The 18,041-nt window shown below is 39.8% G+C and overlaps 1 protein-coding gene across 3 annotated transcripts in view; it reads left to right on the forward strand.

Annotated features, from left to right (window-relative positions):
• The window catches only part of tprb (translocated promoter region b, nuclear basket protein), an 88,733-nt gene that overhangs the window by 17,227 nt on the left and 53,465 nt on the right, over positions 1 to 18,041 (forward strand). For all 3 annotated transcript variants that reach the window (XM_067990481.1, XM_067990484.1, XM_067990482.1), the window contains exons 10-25: positions 5,266 to 5,406; positions 5,495 to 5,589; positions 6,561 to 6,758; positions 7,549 to 7,656; positions 8,202 to 8,428; positions 9,017 to 9,180; positions 10,292 to 10,443; positions 11,040 to 11,188; positions 11,946 to 12,108; positions 12,584 to 12,718; positions 13,261 to 13,401; positions 13,733 to 13,898; positions 14,574 to 14,740; positions 15,572 to 15,724; positions 16,891 to 17,007; positions 17,364 to 17,567. In XM_067990481.1, the coding sequence (XP_067846582.1) occupies positions 5,266 to 5,406; positions 5,495 to 5,589; positions 6,561 to 6,758; positions 7,549 to 7,656; positions 8,202 to 8,428; positions 9,017 to 9,180; positions 10,292 to 10,443; positions 11,040 to 11,188; positions 11,946 to 12,108; positions 12,584 to 12,718; positions 13,261 to 13,401; positions 13,733 to 13,898; positions 14,574 to 14,740; positions 15,572 to 15,724; positions 16,891 to 17,007; positions 17,364 to 17,567 (2,480 nt within the window). The remainder of the gene's footprint in view (positions 1 to 5,265; positions 5,407 to 5,494; positions 5,590 to 6,560; positions 6,759 to 7,548; positions 7,657 to 8,201; positions 8,429 to 9,016; positions 9,181 to 10,291; positions 10,444 to 11,039; positions 11,189 to 11,945; positions 12,109 to 12,583; positions 12,719 to 13,260; positions 13,402 to 13,732; positions 13,899 to 14,573; positions 14,741 to 15,571; positions 15,725 to 16,890; positions 17,008 to 17,363; positions 17,568 to 18,041) is intronic.

The raw sequence follows: 18,041 nt of genomic DNA on the forward strand, positions 1-18,041 counted from the left end.
GCACTTTAGGTGCAGGTCCAGGTACTTTTTAAAAGAGTTGAGGGTCCCTGCCTCTGCCACCAATTTGGGCAGCGAATTCCATATATCCATCACCCTCTGGGTAAAAAAGTTTTTCCTCATGTTCCCTCTCATCCTTCCGCCAATCAGCTTAAATCTATGTCCTCTAGTTCTTGAACTCTCCGCTAGGGGAAACAGGTGCTTCCTGTCTACTCTATCTGGGCCCCTCATAATTTTGTACTCCTCAATCAAGTCTCCCCTCAGCCTCCTCTGCTTCAAGGAAAACAATTCTGCTTTTGCGTTCTATACCTCGGCTAATAACGGAGAGCATTCCGTATGCCTTCTTCACAACCTTATCTACCTGTACTGCCACCTTCAGGGACCTGTGCACATGCACTCCAAGGGCTCTCACTTCCTCTACCCCTCTCAATATATTCCCGTTCACTGCGTAATACCTTTTACTGTTTGCCCTCCCTTAGTGCATTACCTCACATTTCTCCGGGTTGAACTCCATTTGCCACTTTTCCGCCCACTCCACCAACCCATTGATATCTTCTTGGAGTCTACAGCTATCCTCTTCACTATCAACTACACGGCCAATTTTTGTGTCATCTGCAAATTTGCCAATCGTGCCCCCTACATTCAAGTCCAAATCATTAATATATACCACAAACAGCAAGGGACCCAACACTGAGCCCTGTGGCACACCACTGGAAACGGATTTCCATTCGCAAAGATATCCATCGGCTTTTACCCTTTGTTTCCTGTTGCTGAGCCAATTTTGGATCCAATTCACCACATTTCCCTGTGTCCCATGGGCTTTTACCTTTCTGACCAGTCTGCCATGTGGGACCTTGTCAAATTCCTTACTAAAATCCATGTAGACAATATCCACTGCACTACCCTCATCAATCCTCCTTGTCACTTCCTCAAAGAATTCAATCAGATTTGTACGGCATGACCTTCCCGGAACAAATCCATGCTGACTATCCCTGATTAAACCATGCTTTTCCAAGTGACAGTTTATCCTATCTCAGTATTGATTCTAATAGTTTGCCCACCACCGAGGTAAGACTGACCGGCCTATAATTGTTCGGCCTTTCCCTCGTACCCTTTTTAAACAATGGTAGTCTTCCAGTCCTCTGGTTCATCCCCTGTATCTAATGAGGATTGGAAAATGATCCTCCGAGCATCTGCTATTTCCTCCCTGGCTTCCTTCAATAGCCTAGAAAACAATCCATCCGGCCCTGGTGACTTATCAACTTTCAAGGATTCCAGTCCCTCTAGTACTTCTTCTCTTGTAATGTTTACCGTAAGCAATATTTCACATCTCCTCTTTAATCACTACGTCTGGATCATCCCATTCCTTCGTGAATACGGAGACAAAATATTCATTTAAAACCCTACCCACATCGGTGAGCAGGTTATTGGTGAGTAAGTGCCACTTGATAGCACTGTCGACGACACCTTCCATCACTTTGCTGATGATTGAGAGTAGACTGATGCGGCGGTAATTTGCTGGATTGGATTTGTCCTGCTTTTTGTGGACAGGACATAGCTGGGCAATTTTCCACATTGTCGGGTAGATGCCAGTGTTGTAGCTGTACTGGAACAGCTTGGCTAGAGGCGCAGCTAGTTCAGGAGCACAAGTCTTCAGCACTACAGCCGGGATGTTGTCGGGGCCCATAGCCTTTGCTGTATCCAGTGCACTCAGCCGTTTCTTGATATCACGTGGAGTGAATCGAATTGGCTGAAGACTGGCTTCTGTGATGGTGGGGATATCAGGAGGAGGCAGAGATGGATCATCCACTCGGCACTTCTGGCTGAAGATGGTTGCAAACACTTCAGCCTTGTCTTTTGCACTCGCGTGCTGGACTCCGCCGTCATTGAGGATGGGGATGTTTGCAGACCCTCTTCCTCCTGTTAGTTGTTTAATTGTCCACCATCGTTCACGACTGGATGTGGCAGGACTGCAGAGCTTTGATCTGATCCGTTGGTTGTGGAATCGCTTAGCTTTGTCTATAGCATGTTGCTTCCGCTGTTTAGCATGCATGTAGTCCTGAGTTGTAGCTTCATCAGGTTGGCATCTCATTTTTCGTGTCCTTTTCCATAATAATGCTAAAACTATCTGAATTATGGTCACTATCCCCAATATGGTCACCCACTGTCACTTCACCCACTTGCCCATCTTCATTTCCCAGGACGAAATCTAGAATTACATCCCCTCTTGTTGGGCTTGTCACGTACTGGCAAAAAAAGTTCTCCTGGACACAGATCAAGAATTTTGCGCCCTCTGTGCCCCTCACACTGTTTGCATCCCAGTTGATGTTAGGGTACTACTATAGCCCTCTTATTTTTGCACTCAGAAATTTGCCTACATATTTGTTCTTCTATCTCCCTTTCGCTATTCAGGGGTCTATAGTAGACTCCTAGTAGTGTGACTGCCCCTTTTTTTATTTCTTAGCTCAACCCATATGGCCTCGATTGATGATCCATTTAGCATATCATCCCTTCTCACAACTGTAATTGATTCTTTAATCAATAATGCTACCCCCCGCTCTTTTTTTATCACCCACTCTATCCTGCCTGAAAACTCTATCCAGGGATATTTAGCTGCCAGTTATCCCCCTCTTTAAGCCAGGTTTCTGTTATAGCAACGATATCATGCTGTCATGTGTCTAGCTGTGCCCTTTGCTCATCTGCTTTGTTTGTAATACTCCTTGCATTGAAGTATATTTCCTTTAACCCCGTCAAATTCCTGTGCTGAACACTCTTTAACCTTTGCTTCTTTTGCCTTTCTGAGTCGCTAACTACGTCACTAACTGCTTTTCTACTTCCCATTTCCTGGTCTGAATTTGTCCTATCTGTACCTGCCCTTTGGTTCCCATCCCCCGTGCCATACTAGTTTAAACCCTCCCCAACAGAACTAGCAAATGCCCCCGCCAGGTCCTGGTTCTGCTTGGGTGCAGCCCATCCAGCTTGTACAGGTCCCGTCTTTTCCAGAATCGGTCCCGATACCTCAGGAATTTAAACCCATCTCTCAAGCCACGCATTCATCTAGTCTGTTCTCCTATTTCTGCTCTCACTAGCACGTGGCACTGGGAGTAATCCTGAGATTGCTACCTTAGAGGTCCTGCTTTTTAATTTATTTCCTAACTCTCTATATTCTGCTTGCAGGACCTCATCCCTTTTACTGATGTCGTTGGTACCGATATGGACCACGACCTCTGGCTGTTCACCCTCCCCCTTCAGAATGTCATGCAGCCGCTCCATGACATCCTTGACCCTAGCACCAGGGAGGCAACATACCATCCTGGAGTCACGTCTGCGGCTGCAGAAACGCCTATCCGTTCCCCTTACAATGAAATCCCCTTTCACTATTGCGCTCCCATTCTTTTTCCCTCCCTTCCTGTGCAGCTGAGTCACTCATGGTGCCACGGTCTTGGCTCTTGCTGCATTCCCCTGATAAGCCATCTCCCCCAACAATATCCAAAGTGGTATATTTGTTTGAGAGGGAGATGGTCCCAGGGGACAACTGCTCTATCAGCCTAGTCCTTTTACTCTGCCTGGCGGTCACCCATTTCCTTTCTGCCTCCGTAATCTTTACTTGCGGTGTGACCACCTCACTGAACGTGCTATCCACGATAATCTGAGCATCGCGGATGCTCCACAGTGAATCCACCCGCATATCCTGCTCCGAAATGCAGTTAGCCAGTAGCTGCAGCTGGGCACACTTCCTGCACACGCGGTCGCCAGGGACACCGGTAGTGTCCATGACTTCCCACATAGCGCAGGAGGAGCATATCACGGGTGTGAGCTCTGCTGCCAATACTGCCTTAGATTAAGCTCGTTAGTTACTCCCTTTAAGGAGTTTACTCCTTTTAAATTACTCTTAATTTAGAGAATGTTAACTACATTAGTAACCTTGATTTACTAAAAAAAAACGCTACTTGCTGTAAGACCTACAGACTTTACCTTTCTTTTTACTTTAGCTACTACACAGTGCTGTTGGGTAGGGAGTTCCAGGATTTTGACCCTACTACGATGAAGGAACGGCGATATATTTCCAAGCCTTGTTCTATCTCCCTTTTTAAATATAGGCATAACATTAGCTATCTGCCAGTCTTCTGGCACTGTTCCCTTTTCTAATGAATTTTTAATGATATGTAATAGTGCCTCTGCTATCTCCACCCTAACTGTTAATATTCGCGGATGCAATCCATCTGAACTGTTTTTTCCCTTCTAAGTTTGATAAACTAGTCTGCGCTCTCTCGCGCTTTTCCTCTTTCCCCCCCCCCCCCCCCCCAACCTTCTATCGAACTTTTTTGATCTCGCCTTCTATTGTCATGCCCACCTTGTTAGTCTCCCTGGTAAATAATGAGGCAAAGTAATTATTTAATATTTCTGCCATTTCGCTGTCATTACCTGTGAATTTATCTTGTGCATCCCTTGGTGGCCGTGGCCCTGTCCTGATTTTTCTTTTGTTATTCATATGTCTGTAGAATACTTCACTTTCTTATATTCCATGAGAATTTAATTTCATAGTTTCTCTTTGCTTTTCTAATTGTTTTTTGACTTCTTTCCTAACCTCATCGTATTCCCTTTTGTCATCCTGTCCTTTATTGTCTATGTACTTGAAGTATTCCTTTTTCTTTAGATTCAGTTTTATCCTTATCTCGTTATTCATCCATGGTGTTTCATTATTGGCCAGTTTGTTCTTGCTTTTTGGAGGAATATATATATATATTTCCCACTGCTGTGTTCTATCTCTTTGTGTGTCACAAATTTTTTCCACTTTACCTTCCCTAGTTCCAGTGTCGTCCCTATTAAATTTGCTTTTTTCCAATCTATTACTTTGGTCCTTGTCTGACTTATGTTTTTCTCAATCATTATTTTAAACCTTAAGTTATGATTGCTTTTGCCTAGATGTTTCCCCTATGCTTCTCTTATCTGCTCTGGTTCATTTCCCATTACTAGATCCAGCAGTGATCTCCCTTGGTTGTTACTTGTTTTCTACTCATTTCAAAGATTTGTCTACATATTTCATCCTCCATTTCCCTTCCACTATTAGGTGGTCTGTAGAATATACCTATTAATCCATATGGGTTCTATTTCTACTTTAATGTTACTTATGTCCCTTCTATTGCCATTGTTATCTCTAATTAGTACAGCTAACCCACCCCCTGTCTTCCTTCCCTATGCTTTCTAAATATTATTTATAAATTACTTACAAAATTAAGCACTTGTTGGCATTATGGTTTGTTTCAGCCCATAAAGTAACTGAAGATCGACTGGCTGAATCAGAGGCCTCCAAAGGCAGAAAAGTTGCTGAGCTGCATGAAAGGATCATCAAACTTGAAAAGGAATTGGAAAATGCTAACAATCTCCTTTTAGCTACCAAGCGTAAAGGTGCACATATTACTTTGATGCTGAAGGATTATTCAGTAGCAACATAGCATTTGCTTTATTATCTAATTGCATGTGTTTTTCATCATAGGAGTGGCCGCACTCTCTGAAGAGGAGCTGGCCGCTATGTCGCCCACTGCAGCAGCTGTTGCTAAGATTGTACGGCCTGGAATGAAGCTTACTGAGGTAGAGTATAATGTTTATTTCAAAGTATCTTTCTTGTAGAAGTACATTTTCATTGAATACAATTACTCGGGCGGGGGGAAAGAATTCCATTGCTGGTATTCTATGCCTGTATGTTGCTTTGAAAATTTGATCATTTATTAGCTTTATGGCAAGTTATGACATCCCTTATTCCCAGAGTAACATGTATGATGCAGAACATTCATCTGCAAACTGCATTTGACACTGATTTTCTCCTCTTCCACAGTTGTAACACTGGGAATAGAACATTGAAAGAGTTTTAAGAGATTTGTGGAGTATCTTCAGGGATTTTTTTTTAGCGTTGATTCTTGGATTATTACATTTTAAGATTCAAAATAAATTACTTTGCTTTGTACTACACTTTATTTGGAAAAAAACATATTTTCAGTTGAGCAGCACTGATGTTTTAAAATTGAAATGTTTTTAACAGCTCTGGCGCTTCGTTCTAGCTGCCAGCTTGCAGGGAAAATGAGCTGATGAGTTGTTGGTCTTATGACTGATCCAGACTGGCCCTTTTCTTGAGCTGCAGCAGTAGCTCCTTACTGTTGAGGCTTTGAACAAAAGGGTGCCTACAAGATTTCACCCTGTGCTTGCTACCCCTGCAGTAAACTTCCTAGAGCTGCAACAGCCTCCAGGAATCCCAATTTTATTTTACTACTACTTAGATCATATTTAATACTGTCATCATCATTTGTGGTACTGTTGAAAGCTGGTGACTAATAATTTTGGAAATATACTGCAGTAAGTTCATGACGAAGTGTATATTGATTTGGGACAGTTAAACTTTATAGAGCTAGGTAAATGCTGTTATAATGAAACTGGGTAGGTTCTTACTTCATATCTTTACTAAATATTGTGGTGTTCTCTGGAATGGGGATGCACGATATGAACAAATGTAAATTTGGACAAAGTTATAATACTTTTTATCATTTTCTTTTACCCTGCTGGTACAGTTATATAATGGATATGTGGAGGCCCAAGATCAGTTGCTACTGGCAAAACAAGAAAATAAGAGGGTAAACAAATACTTGGATGAAATTGTGAAAGAAGTGGAGATGAAAGCTCCACTTTTGAAGCGTCAGCGGGAAGAGTATGATCGGGCACAAAAGGCTGTGACAAATCTCTCGGCTAAACTAGAAGATGCCATGAAGGTAATTTTTTTTTTGTTTAAATTGTGGTTAACTTTTTCATTTCTTTTTAACCCCCTTGAGCCAGACTGCTGTGCTGTTGTCTGCAAACTTTGGAGCAATGGGATTAGTTAGAAGAAGTGACTTCTCTCATCACATAGTTTATTCCCCTTTGTCCACAAAACAATGACTGCACTTCAAAAGTAATTCATTCAGTGTAAGGCATTTGAAAGAAATACATGAATGTAGGATCATTCATCGTTTTGTGTTGTTAACTGCACTTACTTTTATAACGAATACATGCTGTTTTCTGTGTCTTACACCAACCTGGCAGAGCAATCCACTTGGAAAGTTTTTTTAAAAATTAATGACTTGGTGTTCTGCTTAAAAAGTAATGTAGCATTCTGCCTTGGTGTGAAATTAGACAAAATGAGAATAACAACCTCAGAACTTTTCTCTAATATTGAATCAACCAATCGCAAAAGCAGTAAGAACTGCACAGCAGTATCACCACAATTACTATCACGTGCTTGCGCACCTACATTATGCTTTAAGTAACTAAAAAAGAAACATATCTACAAAAGTGACTCTTGACCATATTAACAAGTTTACTGAGGGTTCCGTGGAAGCCCACTGTTGTGTTTATACTCTTGAAGCACATTATGTATTTGGTTTTTAGAAGCGTTTCTCAAAGCATGCCAGAAAAGGTTTGAATTTTGTAAACAATTTATATAATTGATGACTTGTTCAGCTTATCTAGAAGGATCACTGCATTGTTATTCACCATATTGGTAACACCGTCCTTTCTTTGTAGGAAATTCGCCGATTACAAAAAGATACCGATGAGGCAAATAAACATTCTTCGTTGCTTAGCAGGGAGAACCAGAGATTAAAAATGCAAGTGACAGACCTCTCGCAGCAGGTTGGTAATTGGAGATTGCAAGTTTTACTTTCATATACCTGTTGCAAAAAATAGACAACAGCTGTTTTTCCCAACTGCTGTTAAAATGGTGGGTGGGGTGTGAAGTGTATAATAGACCAGGAAAGTTGCAGGTTTGATTTCCTAAGTCTGTTACATTAACTGATCTCAGCTGGGATACCAATAGGTGTGCGCTACATTGTCTTCAATATTGCATAGTCAATACACTTGGTAGCCTTTTGCAATTACCTTTTTACTGCACTAAAACCTTTACTAAGGGAAATCTTAAGGCTTGAGAATGTTTGATGATCGAATCTGCTGATGTGCATGTGCAGTGGTGTACTCTTGATTTGCTTACCATTTTCCCTCATTTACATGTATGTGTACCTTTTCTTACTATATTGTTTAAAATGCTCATTTATCAAAACATGTATGATATTGTTCCACAGCAGCTGTTGCCTCAGTGCATCATTGTACCACGAACTGCTCCACATCTGGCTTTAAACATGTACTTGCTAAGCTCACTTGTTTGTGATTGTGTGATTCAGAATAGAGTTCTTCTAATGGAACTGGAGGATGCACGTGGGAACCATATTTTGCGTGAAGACGAAGTTAGTTCTGCTGACATAACCAGTTCCTCTGAAGTCATTACACAGCATCTGGTAACTTATCGTAACGTTGAGGAGCTGCAACAACAGAATCAGCAGCTATTGGTGGCCATTCGTGAACTTGCTGAAAAACAGGAACGGGAAGAGCAGGAAAAAACTACTACACGGTAAATGCTAGAACTTAATTAATTTGAGATCCTTTCAATTTAATTTTTTTTAAAAATTGGTTGCATCTGTGAACATTTATCGACACAAACTAGTCAAGAGGTTGCTGGTTTCCTTCTCCCTTCTTTCCCTTTCCCACAGATTTATCTGAATGCATATGTCTGTTCCATCTCCTTTTCACTTGGGGTGAGGAAGATTCATTTCCTGTACAACTAACTGATTCTACTTATCATTTTGAATGATGCTTCATTTCGCAAAACTAAAGCCATCTTTCTTAGTTTCTGTCAGCGCCAACATTCTTCTGGCGCTACTGGACATAATACCATCAACCTCCCCAGCTGCGCTTTGGTGCACATTCTGAGCTCTCTTTTAACTCTGCATTGTCTTTCACTCTACATTCTCCGGTCTGTCGCTCACTCGCTTCTCCTCTCTTTCTGCCGTTCCCCCCCACCCTGGCTGTGCACTGCCTCTCTCTCACTAGTCAGAAGAGGTAGCATATTGTGTTAAACTTCAAATCAAAATTGCTTATGGTTCTGATATAGGAATATTGGAATCATTCAACAGATTGAGCATATCTTTTTGAATTCTAGAATTGCTGATCTTCAGTTGAATCTTGCCGAAGCCTTGAATGAACTTGAACGACTTCGTGAAGCGCGGAATCATCAGATGCAACTAGTGGAATCGATTGTACGGCAGCGTGATATGTACCGCATACTACTTACACAGATGACTGGAGTGTCCATTCCAATCCAGGGTAAGGAGTGATGTACCAGGCATAACTTAGTTCAATGGAAAGTTTATTATGAATGCTATCTCCTGGTGGAACAAATTGGGAGCACTTTGCTTTTAAGAGTTATTTATCTTTCTATAGAGTAGGTTTGGTTTAACCAGATCCTTGAACAGTTGTTAATCTAATCTGATTCTTAAATGCCCAAGACATAAATATCAAACAAAATTTGACTTGCTGTTCAACACACAATCTTAATTGTACTGTAAACCCCACAGCTGCTTTTAAAGAATTAACTTAAGATAATCTATATGGACCTATATAATTAGTGAAAGCATTAAAAGAATAACTGTAACTTGTATTTATATGGTGTCTCTGGCATAGAAAACCATCCAAAAGTCCTTCACAGGCGTATGGTAAAAAATGGAAAGGGTGACCAAAAGCTTGGTCAAAGAGGTGGGTTTAAAGGGAGATGCAGTAAGGACGAAATTCCCGAACAAGAGACCTTCGCAGTTGAAGGTACTGCTGCTAGTGGGATATGGGGATGATGGATAAGAGGCTTGAGTAAGGAACAGAGTTCTGGGTTGGGGGTTACACAGGTAAGGAGAGGTGAGGTCATGGAGGAATTTAAACACTAAGATGAGAATTTTACCTTTTGAGGCATTGGGAGACCGGGAGCGTGTTTGTCAGTGAGAAGAGGGATGATGGACAAGTGGGATTTGGTGTTGGATAGGTTGCAGGCACCAGAGTTTTAGATGAGGCGAGGATGGGAGGCCAACCAGGAGAGGATTGGAGCAATTGGAGATGACAAAGGCATGAATGAGGTTTCAGCATCAAGTGGGCTAATTTTGGGGCAGAGGTGAAAGTAGGCAGTCCTTGTGATGGAGAGGATATGGGGTCCAACAAAATATATTACAATCCCCATTTCTCACATTTTCATTTGTAAAATAAAACCCTGTGGATTCTTGCAAAAGTGACAGATTTATAAAATAAACCCGGTTGTCTCTTTTAAGCTGCTGCTCTACATTGGTTGAGTGTGTTGTCTCCCTTTCTGCTCCTCCTGAAAGTGATACAAATTCCCTAATTAAAGTTTTTTTGCTTTAATATTATTTTTGAGGCTTTTGTCATCTTCCTCCAGGTACAGCAGCAGAGGATGTATCTTTAATCTCATCCACTCCAAAACGGTCTCCAGGGCAAACAAAACAAATTCCACAAATTACCTCCACACCAGCTCAGATTCCTACAGTGGAGTCCGCAGAGCTTGTGCAATCAAGGACAGCACTTAAACAGGTAGGATGCATAAAGTGTATTACATTTCACTGTTTCAAAATATAATTTATCTTCAAAACCCTACAAAGGTTTTTAATTATGTAAAGGCACGCTGCAGCAAAGAGTCTAAGTTGTCAAAATTTATGAAGGAACTATTTGCCCTTGATATTTGCTCATGATAGGGAGAATGTACATTGGTTAGTCATTTTAGACGTCTTAAACTGATAGCTTGTGTATGGCACATATTTTCTGTACATATCAACCTTACTTTGTGTATAATGGAACCAGTGTGTCAACATGTTACAATGGAGAAACTTTATGTAGACATTTATAATGGGGAAAATCCAATATCAACATGTTAAATTTCACCATTGCATATCATTGAAGTGCCAATGGAGTTGCTCAGTAGATCATGAAGAAAATTTCCGCCACCTTTTTTTCTGTGTAATTTCATGATAATGTGATTTAAGTACTATCTTTTAATGGCTCAATTTAAAGATTTTAGTCAAAGCCTCAGCCTGTCTCAAAGCTGGGCTTTGTGCATACATAATACATTCAAAATACATTCATGCTAACACTTCAAGATGCATCATATTTAGAAAACTACTTTATTTCAGCTCCAGTTACACTTTGAAACTTATAAGAAGGAAAAGGCAGAGAACGACAAAATGTTAAATGAGCAGAATGAGAAACTTCAAGATCAGCAGACACAACTGCGAACCCAGAACACAAAACTGTCTACACAGTTGGAGTTTGCTTCTAAACGGTATGTTTGGAGAATCATGATTATATTTGGAGTTTAGATTTTAGGTAATATATATTTAGAAATTGTATGAGGTGATCATAGCACTCTACTGGATTACACAAATATACACTTGTGATGTAAATATCCTGTCCTTTTTTAAACAAGGCTTAATTTGAAATCCAATACCATACTATAAACTTTCCTTTCAGAAACCTTGAATTCAACAATTTATCCCTATGTAGCAAACTTGTTTCTATTGTTACACTTTCTGGTTCCAAAGCTGCAAAAACATGTTCCAATTGAAATTTTCAAAATCAATCCTTCTGTACCTTGTTGGATTGTCCCAGAATGCATTCTGGAGTACACAGTCCAGGACCAGAACTGACTTGCAGCCATACTGCAACTGCAGACCTGCACACTCATCACTGCACTAATTTTCTTTTTGGATTACCCTGTGATGAAACCATAGAGGTTATTGAGCATCTGGCTTTGGCTGATTTGTGATATTCCTGTTCTCAAAGCATAACTAGGGTATCACTGCGCAGCCAAGATGCTATAGATAAAAAATCATACGTGTGCCCTTAAGAGCTTTGGAGATTGTCAGCGCATTTGCACTGACAGTGTAGTGAAGGCTTTATCCTGTTCTGATCCATGCTGTAATCTGACATATGGTACAAAGAGTGCAAGTCTGTTTTCCAGCTCAGGTGTCACTTGTTTTGACCCAATGCATTTTTTTTTCGGGGGGGAAGTCTTAAAAACGTGTTTTTAATTTATTTAGGTATGAGATGCTGCAGAACAATGTAGATGGATTCCGGCGTGAAATAGCATCCTTACGTGATAGATGTCAGAAACTCACCACAACTGTTCAGAAACAGGAGCACATCATTAGCAGCATGACCCAAGATCTGCGAGCATCAAATGAAAAGTTGGCTATAGAAGAGGTGAGAACTTTTTTTAAAAAAACACTGGTTTTCTGGAAAATGGAGAAAATATCACGGTTGGAAGAGTCCATCGGTGTATATAGCCTGCCTTCCAGTAATTGCATCCAATAATGTGTATCTCCCAAGATATTTTTCAATTTTTGCCTTGGAGATCTGACTTCTTGCCACTATAATCTCCCTTGAAGTATTCCAAGGATTGTGATGTGTAGGGGATGCATATTAGTTGACGACTGAAGAAATTCTACAAATTCTTGTTTTAAAAAGATACATTAATGGGTTTCTTTCCAGGGTGGCTTACATATGGATTGTATTATGCTTTACATTTTTTTAACTCTTAAATGTTTTCAGTAGATTAATGTTTATAGAAGGGACCCATTTCATTGAAATCAGTTGGGAGTTGCTATAGTTTTAGAAAGCAGACATTGGAGAGTTTTAGAATTTTCTTTTGCTTCTTCCTCCAAACCCCTTCCCACAGACTCGAGGAGAAAATTTGAGAAAAGAGAAAGATATTTTGAAGATGGTGGAAGCACGACTTACCCAAGAGCGTGATTCAAAGTTCGCAGAGCACAGAGGACAAAGCTTGCTGCTAACAAATCTGCAGTCTATTCAGGTACACTGTGCAGGATTGTGTCTTTTAATGCACGCCAAGCTTTCAGTGTAGGCCTGAGTGTGTGTGATGTCTAACTGAAAGCAATGTTGCCATCATAAAACTGCTGAAATGTGACATCTTTGGGCAAAATTTGTGGTCTTGGATCAGGTATGAAAATGGAAAAGTCATGCACCGTTCAGCTCAGTCAAAGCTAGGAATATCTGTAACATGAGTTATATTGATACACAGATGAGAGAGGTTCAACCATCTTGTTTTATTTTCTAACGGTTACTTTGGCTGCAACCTTTTAAAGAGTATTTGTATTTTTAAAATCTCTTCCACTGGACAACAGTGCGAACAATTCTGTATTGGTGAGTACAGGCTAATAAATTCAAATATACAATATGCACAAGCCTGGAATGCAGTCTTGGTGTAGGTTTGGGACTATTTCCTTATGGAATACTTAGTAATCAATTCTTTGAGTTTTAAAAGCCTGCTGGTGTTCAGTTCTTCTGAAGTTAAAGGAATTTTGCATATTAATATACAATTCTTTTAATATGTAGTTGAGTCTGGAACGTGCGGAAACTGAGACCAGGCAACGTTTAAACAGCCAAATTGAGAAACAAGAACGTGAAATAGCACAGCTGAAAAAGAAATTTCAATATGAAGTGGATCAGCGGCATTTACTTGGCAGGAACCAAGATGTAAGTATATAAAAGCTAACCTGTTGCTATAGGATATGTAATTAGTGATGTTGATCATGATAGGTCACATGTTTGAACTAGCTCTAAGGATAAGAAAGCTGGGGAGTGGAAGGAAGATAAGACACAAATTTTTGTACAAGTTTGAGAGTCAGAAAGGTATGTACTGATTTGGGAGATAGATCTGCTTTAGCAATATGATGCTTGCACTAGCACAGTAAGTACAGAGCAAACCATTGCTCCATATATCAGTTCTCTGAAATTACTTTGGTAAGAATTCTATTTAATCTCTTTTTTGAGATGTGTATTAATTGGATTTTTTAACTTTGTGAAGATTCAACTTGTGGACTTCAAGAAGCAGCTTGAAACCGAATCCGGTCTTCACACAAAGACAAAGGAACTTCTGAAAAATGCAGAGAAAGAACTTAGCACCTTGAAGCTACACATTAACAATGTTGAAACTAAACTGGCAGCAGAGACTCAGGGAGGAGTTTCCAAAGGTAAGCCATATTTATGAGCATGGTTTGTATATTGGTAAGTTGATCTAGAGTTCTTCTGTCTCTCCTTCCCCTGTCCCCAGTCACCATCAGTGGGGAAAGTCTTTCATTTGATTGGACTGTTCCACTTATGGCTCGGTTAAGATTGTGAATGTGGCCTGTGCCAAACTTTGTGCCATTCCAGCAACTGTTGAATATGGGTGAAGTGTATGTGTGTTAGTTGTATGCAACTTTTAATTTGGGTTTTCGTTATACTGATTGTATTATTACTTTTCAGTTAAGAGAGAAAATTACATATGAGTATTTTTGATGCAATATAGCATATACCCAAATGGCCTCAAGTCATGCATTACTGGTAACCAGTCATGTGTTCATGTAGTAAACATACAAAAAAAAGTGGGAAAATCCACAAGTTAGGCAAGTTTCCTTACGGTATTACTAATAAAATATTTTTCTTTTTCTTTTTTCCTCTCCTTCCCCGTGCGCGCGTGCGCACAAATCTGTCCCCCATTTGTGACTGAGCTTAATGATGCAGCTCCCTTTAGAGAATCACCAGGATGTGTCGGTTTGCATGTTGGGTCCTGAAGAAACTGTTTATATGAAGAAATTAGCTCTTGATGTGGAATTATTGTTCATTGAAAATTTAGATAGCCACGTACAGCTCTGATCTATTTCTAGGGGGATCCAATACAGAAGAGGATGTTGATAACCTCCGGTCACTGCTTCGGCAGGCTGAAGAACAGGCAAATGACTTGACTGAACGTCTTAAGACTACTACGAGCAATGTGGAACAGTACAGAGATATAGTTCTTAGTCTGGAGGAGTCCCTCAGTAAGGAGAAGCAGGTAGGCAACTTGTGTGCACTACCTCAAGGGGTTAGAATGTTTGCTATGTTTGTGAAGGGAAAAAAGCCATTTGCTTTTAAAAGGGGAACTAGTAAAGGACTTTTTAATGTTACTGTTCCTGCTCTTGTAATGGAAAGTCATGGATTTAGTAGCCATTTTTAATATGCCACTAAAAGGTGAATTGGATTGGCATGCCAACTATATTCTGCATTGGAGAAGTTCTGTGTTTATAACTGGTGCCGTTCAGCTTTGGATAATACCCGTTTTGTCCAGCACAGTATTAATTGAAAGGAGAGGGAAAGTAGTTTGTAATTGAAACCTTCATGAACTGAAGGCTGATATAGTTCTTTTTGTCTTCCCGTCTGTCATTTGATGCAGTTCTACAGTCATGCTACCTTGAAAACATGACATGATGGGACCAGATTGTAACAAGTGTTTAGCATCTGGAAAATGCCTTCTTTCAGGAAGTGCTGATGAGAGCAGGCCAACATATCCCTTCAGTTTGCAAATTTAATTTACAAATTAACACATCATCCCAGCTGATCCTCCAGTTCTGTCATTTGACCTGTGTACCTGTTAAATTGCAGTTGAACAGGAATGACTAAATTTCATATGCCATGTAATGCTTCAATAAAAATCTGCTTTCCCACTGAGCCAGCACAAATCAGTTCTGCACAATACTAGTACTTGAGACTGAAATTGCTGTTGCATAGCATTCTGTGAGAACAGTGGCTGGGATTGAATATAATATACCACCCATTCAAATGATCAAAATGGCGTGAATAATTGAATTGTTACCTGGATCCATTTATTACAATTATCCATTCTCAGGTGACAGAAGAGGTACGGGCTGCTGTACAATCTAGCCTCAAAGAGTCTGCAGAGTACCAGGGGCAGTTAGAAAAGCGTATGTTGGAAGCGGAGAATGAAAAACAAGCTCTCACTGATGAGAAGCACAAAGCTATTGAAAATCTGGAACATCAGGTAATGGTTCTTTAATGGAAATGGCAGACATATAATGATCCTTTGTGAAATGTAGTTAAAATGCTATAAATTGCCATGTGAATGCCTATCCATGGATCAGTATATATTTTTAAAAAGAGAAAACAAGGTCTTTCTGCTGTCCAGTATTTAATGATTTTACATAGATAATAATAATTGGAAATGCAGTTACTTCACTACCTTGATTCCAAACTGGGTGAGTTTGATTATTTAGTATTCAGATTTTTTTATCTCTTTTTCATTACTGTATCTGTTGACATCTGAAAAATTGGAGTGTTGGACTACATTTAAACATGAAAGATACACAAATATAACCACATATCCAAATTTTTTGTCAAATTGGATGGATGATGAATTAATACGGGCAAAGGTTTTTTTAAATCCATGATGTCATAAAATGTAATTGAATTTCTCTTTTTAAAAAAAAATTAAGTCACTTTTCGTAATGCTACATCTTTCTATAAAGCGAATGATGGATTTTGCTGTAAGCTTCAAAATTGAGTTGGATCTATATAGGATGTGTACAATTTTTCAAATAACATAACAAATTCTTGTTTAGTAATAATAACATGTGTTGCAAGTTAATCAAATGTTCAGCTCTGTCTTTAACCCAGTTGGTCTATCATTGAATTGAGTTCTAGTGGGCTTCTACCATTTGCCCAGGAAAAAATTGGACAGCAACAGGCTATATTTCGTTTTAAATACTGAACGTGCACCGCATTATTCCTTTTAAACAGCAAAAGCAGACTAGTAGTCACCCGAAGTTCTTTATATATTTGTGATTTATCTTTTTAAATACCAGGGCTTGATGAAGCAGTAAAGGGGTTCACAGAGTATCCCAATCTGCAGGGGAGTGAATCTTGAGTTGGTTGTATGTCACATGAGCCCAAGTGTGTAAATTTGCCTTGAAGTCACACCCACTGGTGTTTTATATATTTTAAAATATACAAACGCTTGCGTATGTATTTTGAGTTTTTTTTTAGACACGTGCTCCATGATCACATTGCAGACTTGATCGTGCAAACTTGATCATTGTAATCCATTACAATCTTGTTGATATCTTACTACTGGAAGATTCTAGGATGTTGGAAAAGTTGATACAACTTTGTTCTGATAGATTATTGATCAATTTTTTTTTTAAATTGCAGACATCTGAACTAAGGAGGAATTTGAACAGTCTCCAGGCAGAGCTTCAGGATGCTGTTCAGCGAGCAACAGCTGCTGCATCCAACGAACGGCAAGCAAGGGCGGACTGTCAAGAGCAGGTCTGTATAAATATAATGGAGGTCATGAGTTTACAATGTATGCTGTGTTTGTGTTTTGTATTAGTAGTGGATGATTTACACCAAGAATTCTTACACAGGTCAGTACAATACCCTGTAACCTGTGAGTCCAACCTAGAATCTGTCCAAGGGCCAAACTTGACAAAAGTGGTAGATGCAGCACAATAGTTTTTTAAAAAAAATTAGTTTGAAAATGTGAATTTTGTAGTCATATGAAAAATTATTAAATAAAAACTTGACTTATAAACTGTTTTAATTGAAACTGATAAAAGACCTGCCACTTTCATTAGTGTAAATTATTATTGGTTTAAAACATACTAGTCTCTTTCCTGTTTTAGGCAAGGGTGGCCTCTGAAGCACAGAATAAGTACGAGCGTGAGCTGATGCTGCATGCTGCTAATGTGGAAGCACTGCAGACTGCCAAAGAGCAAGTAGCCAGGAACTCCCATGTACGGCAGCTGTTGGAGGATGCTGCTCAGAAGGCTGAGGCACAGATGTTGGAGTGCAAGACAGCCAAGAATGAACTTGAAAGAATATTGAAGGTAGCTATATTCAGCATTTAAGTGTAAATGCTAATTCCAGTCTCTGTATCTATCTTCTTTGAAGAAAGCTTTGAGATTTCCCCCCGCCCTGTTCTACCTTTTTTGTTTCTGAAGGGGAACATCTAAAAGGTATTGTCCTGAACAATGCCTACTGAACTTAGATATAGTTTGTGTTAGTATGTGCATACATGTATGTTTTATCTCGGGTCGAGTTTCCTCATCTCTCTGCCAAAATAGTTTAAATCCTCTCTCTTCGCTCTGTTTATCCTCTCTGCATGCATATTAGTGCTATTTCATTTAATCTGAAGTCTGACCCCTTTCGGTATAACTTTCCCTTGTTGCACTTGCTGTAATGTCCCAAGAATGTGATCTCTTCCCTTCTGCATAAGTCCTGCTGCCACGCATTGAATGACCTAACCCCACATGTGGCACATGAAGCAATGTGCACTGGAATCAGCAAAGGCTACCGGCCCC

The sequence above is a fragment of the Heptranchias perlo genome, chromosome 9 (assembly GCF_035084215.1).
Source record: "Heptranchias perlo isolate sHepPer1 chromosome 9, sHepPer1.hap1, whole genome shotgun sequence".
NCBI lineage: Eukaryota > Metazoa > Chordata > Chondrichthyes > Hexanchiformes > Hexanchidae > Heptranchias > Heptranchias perlo.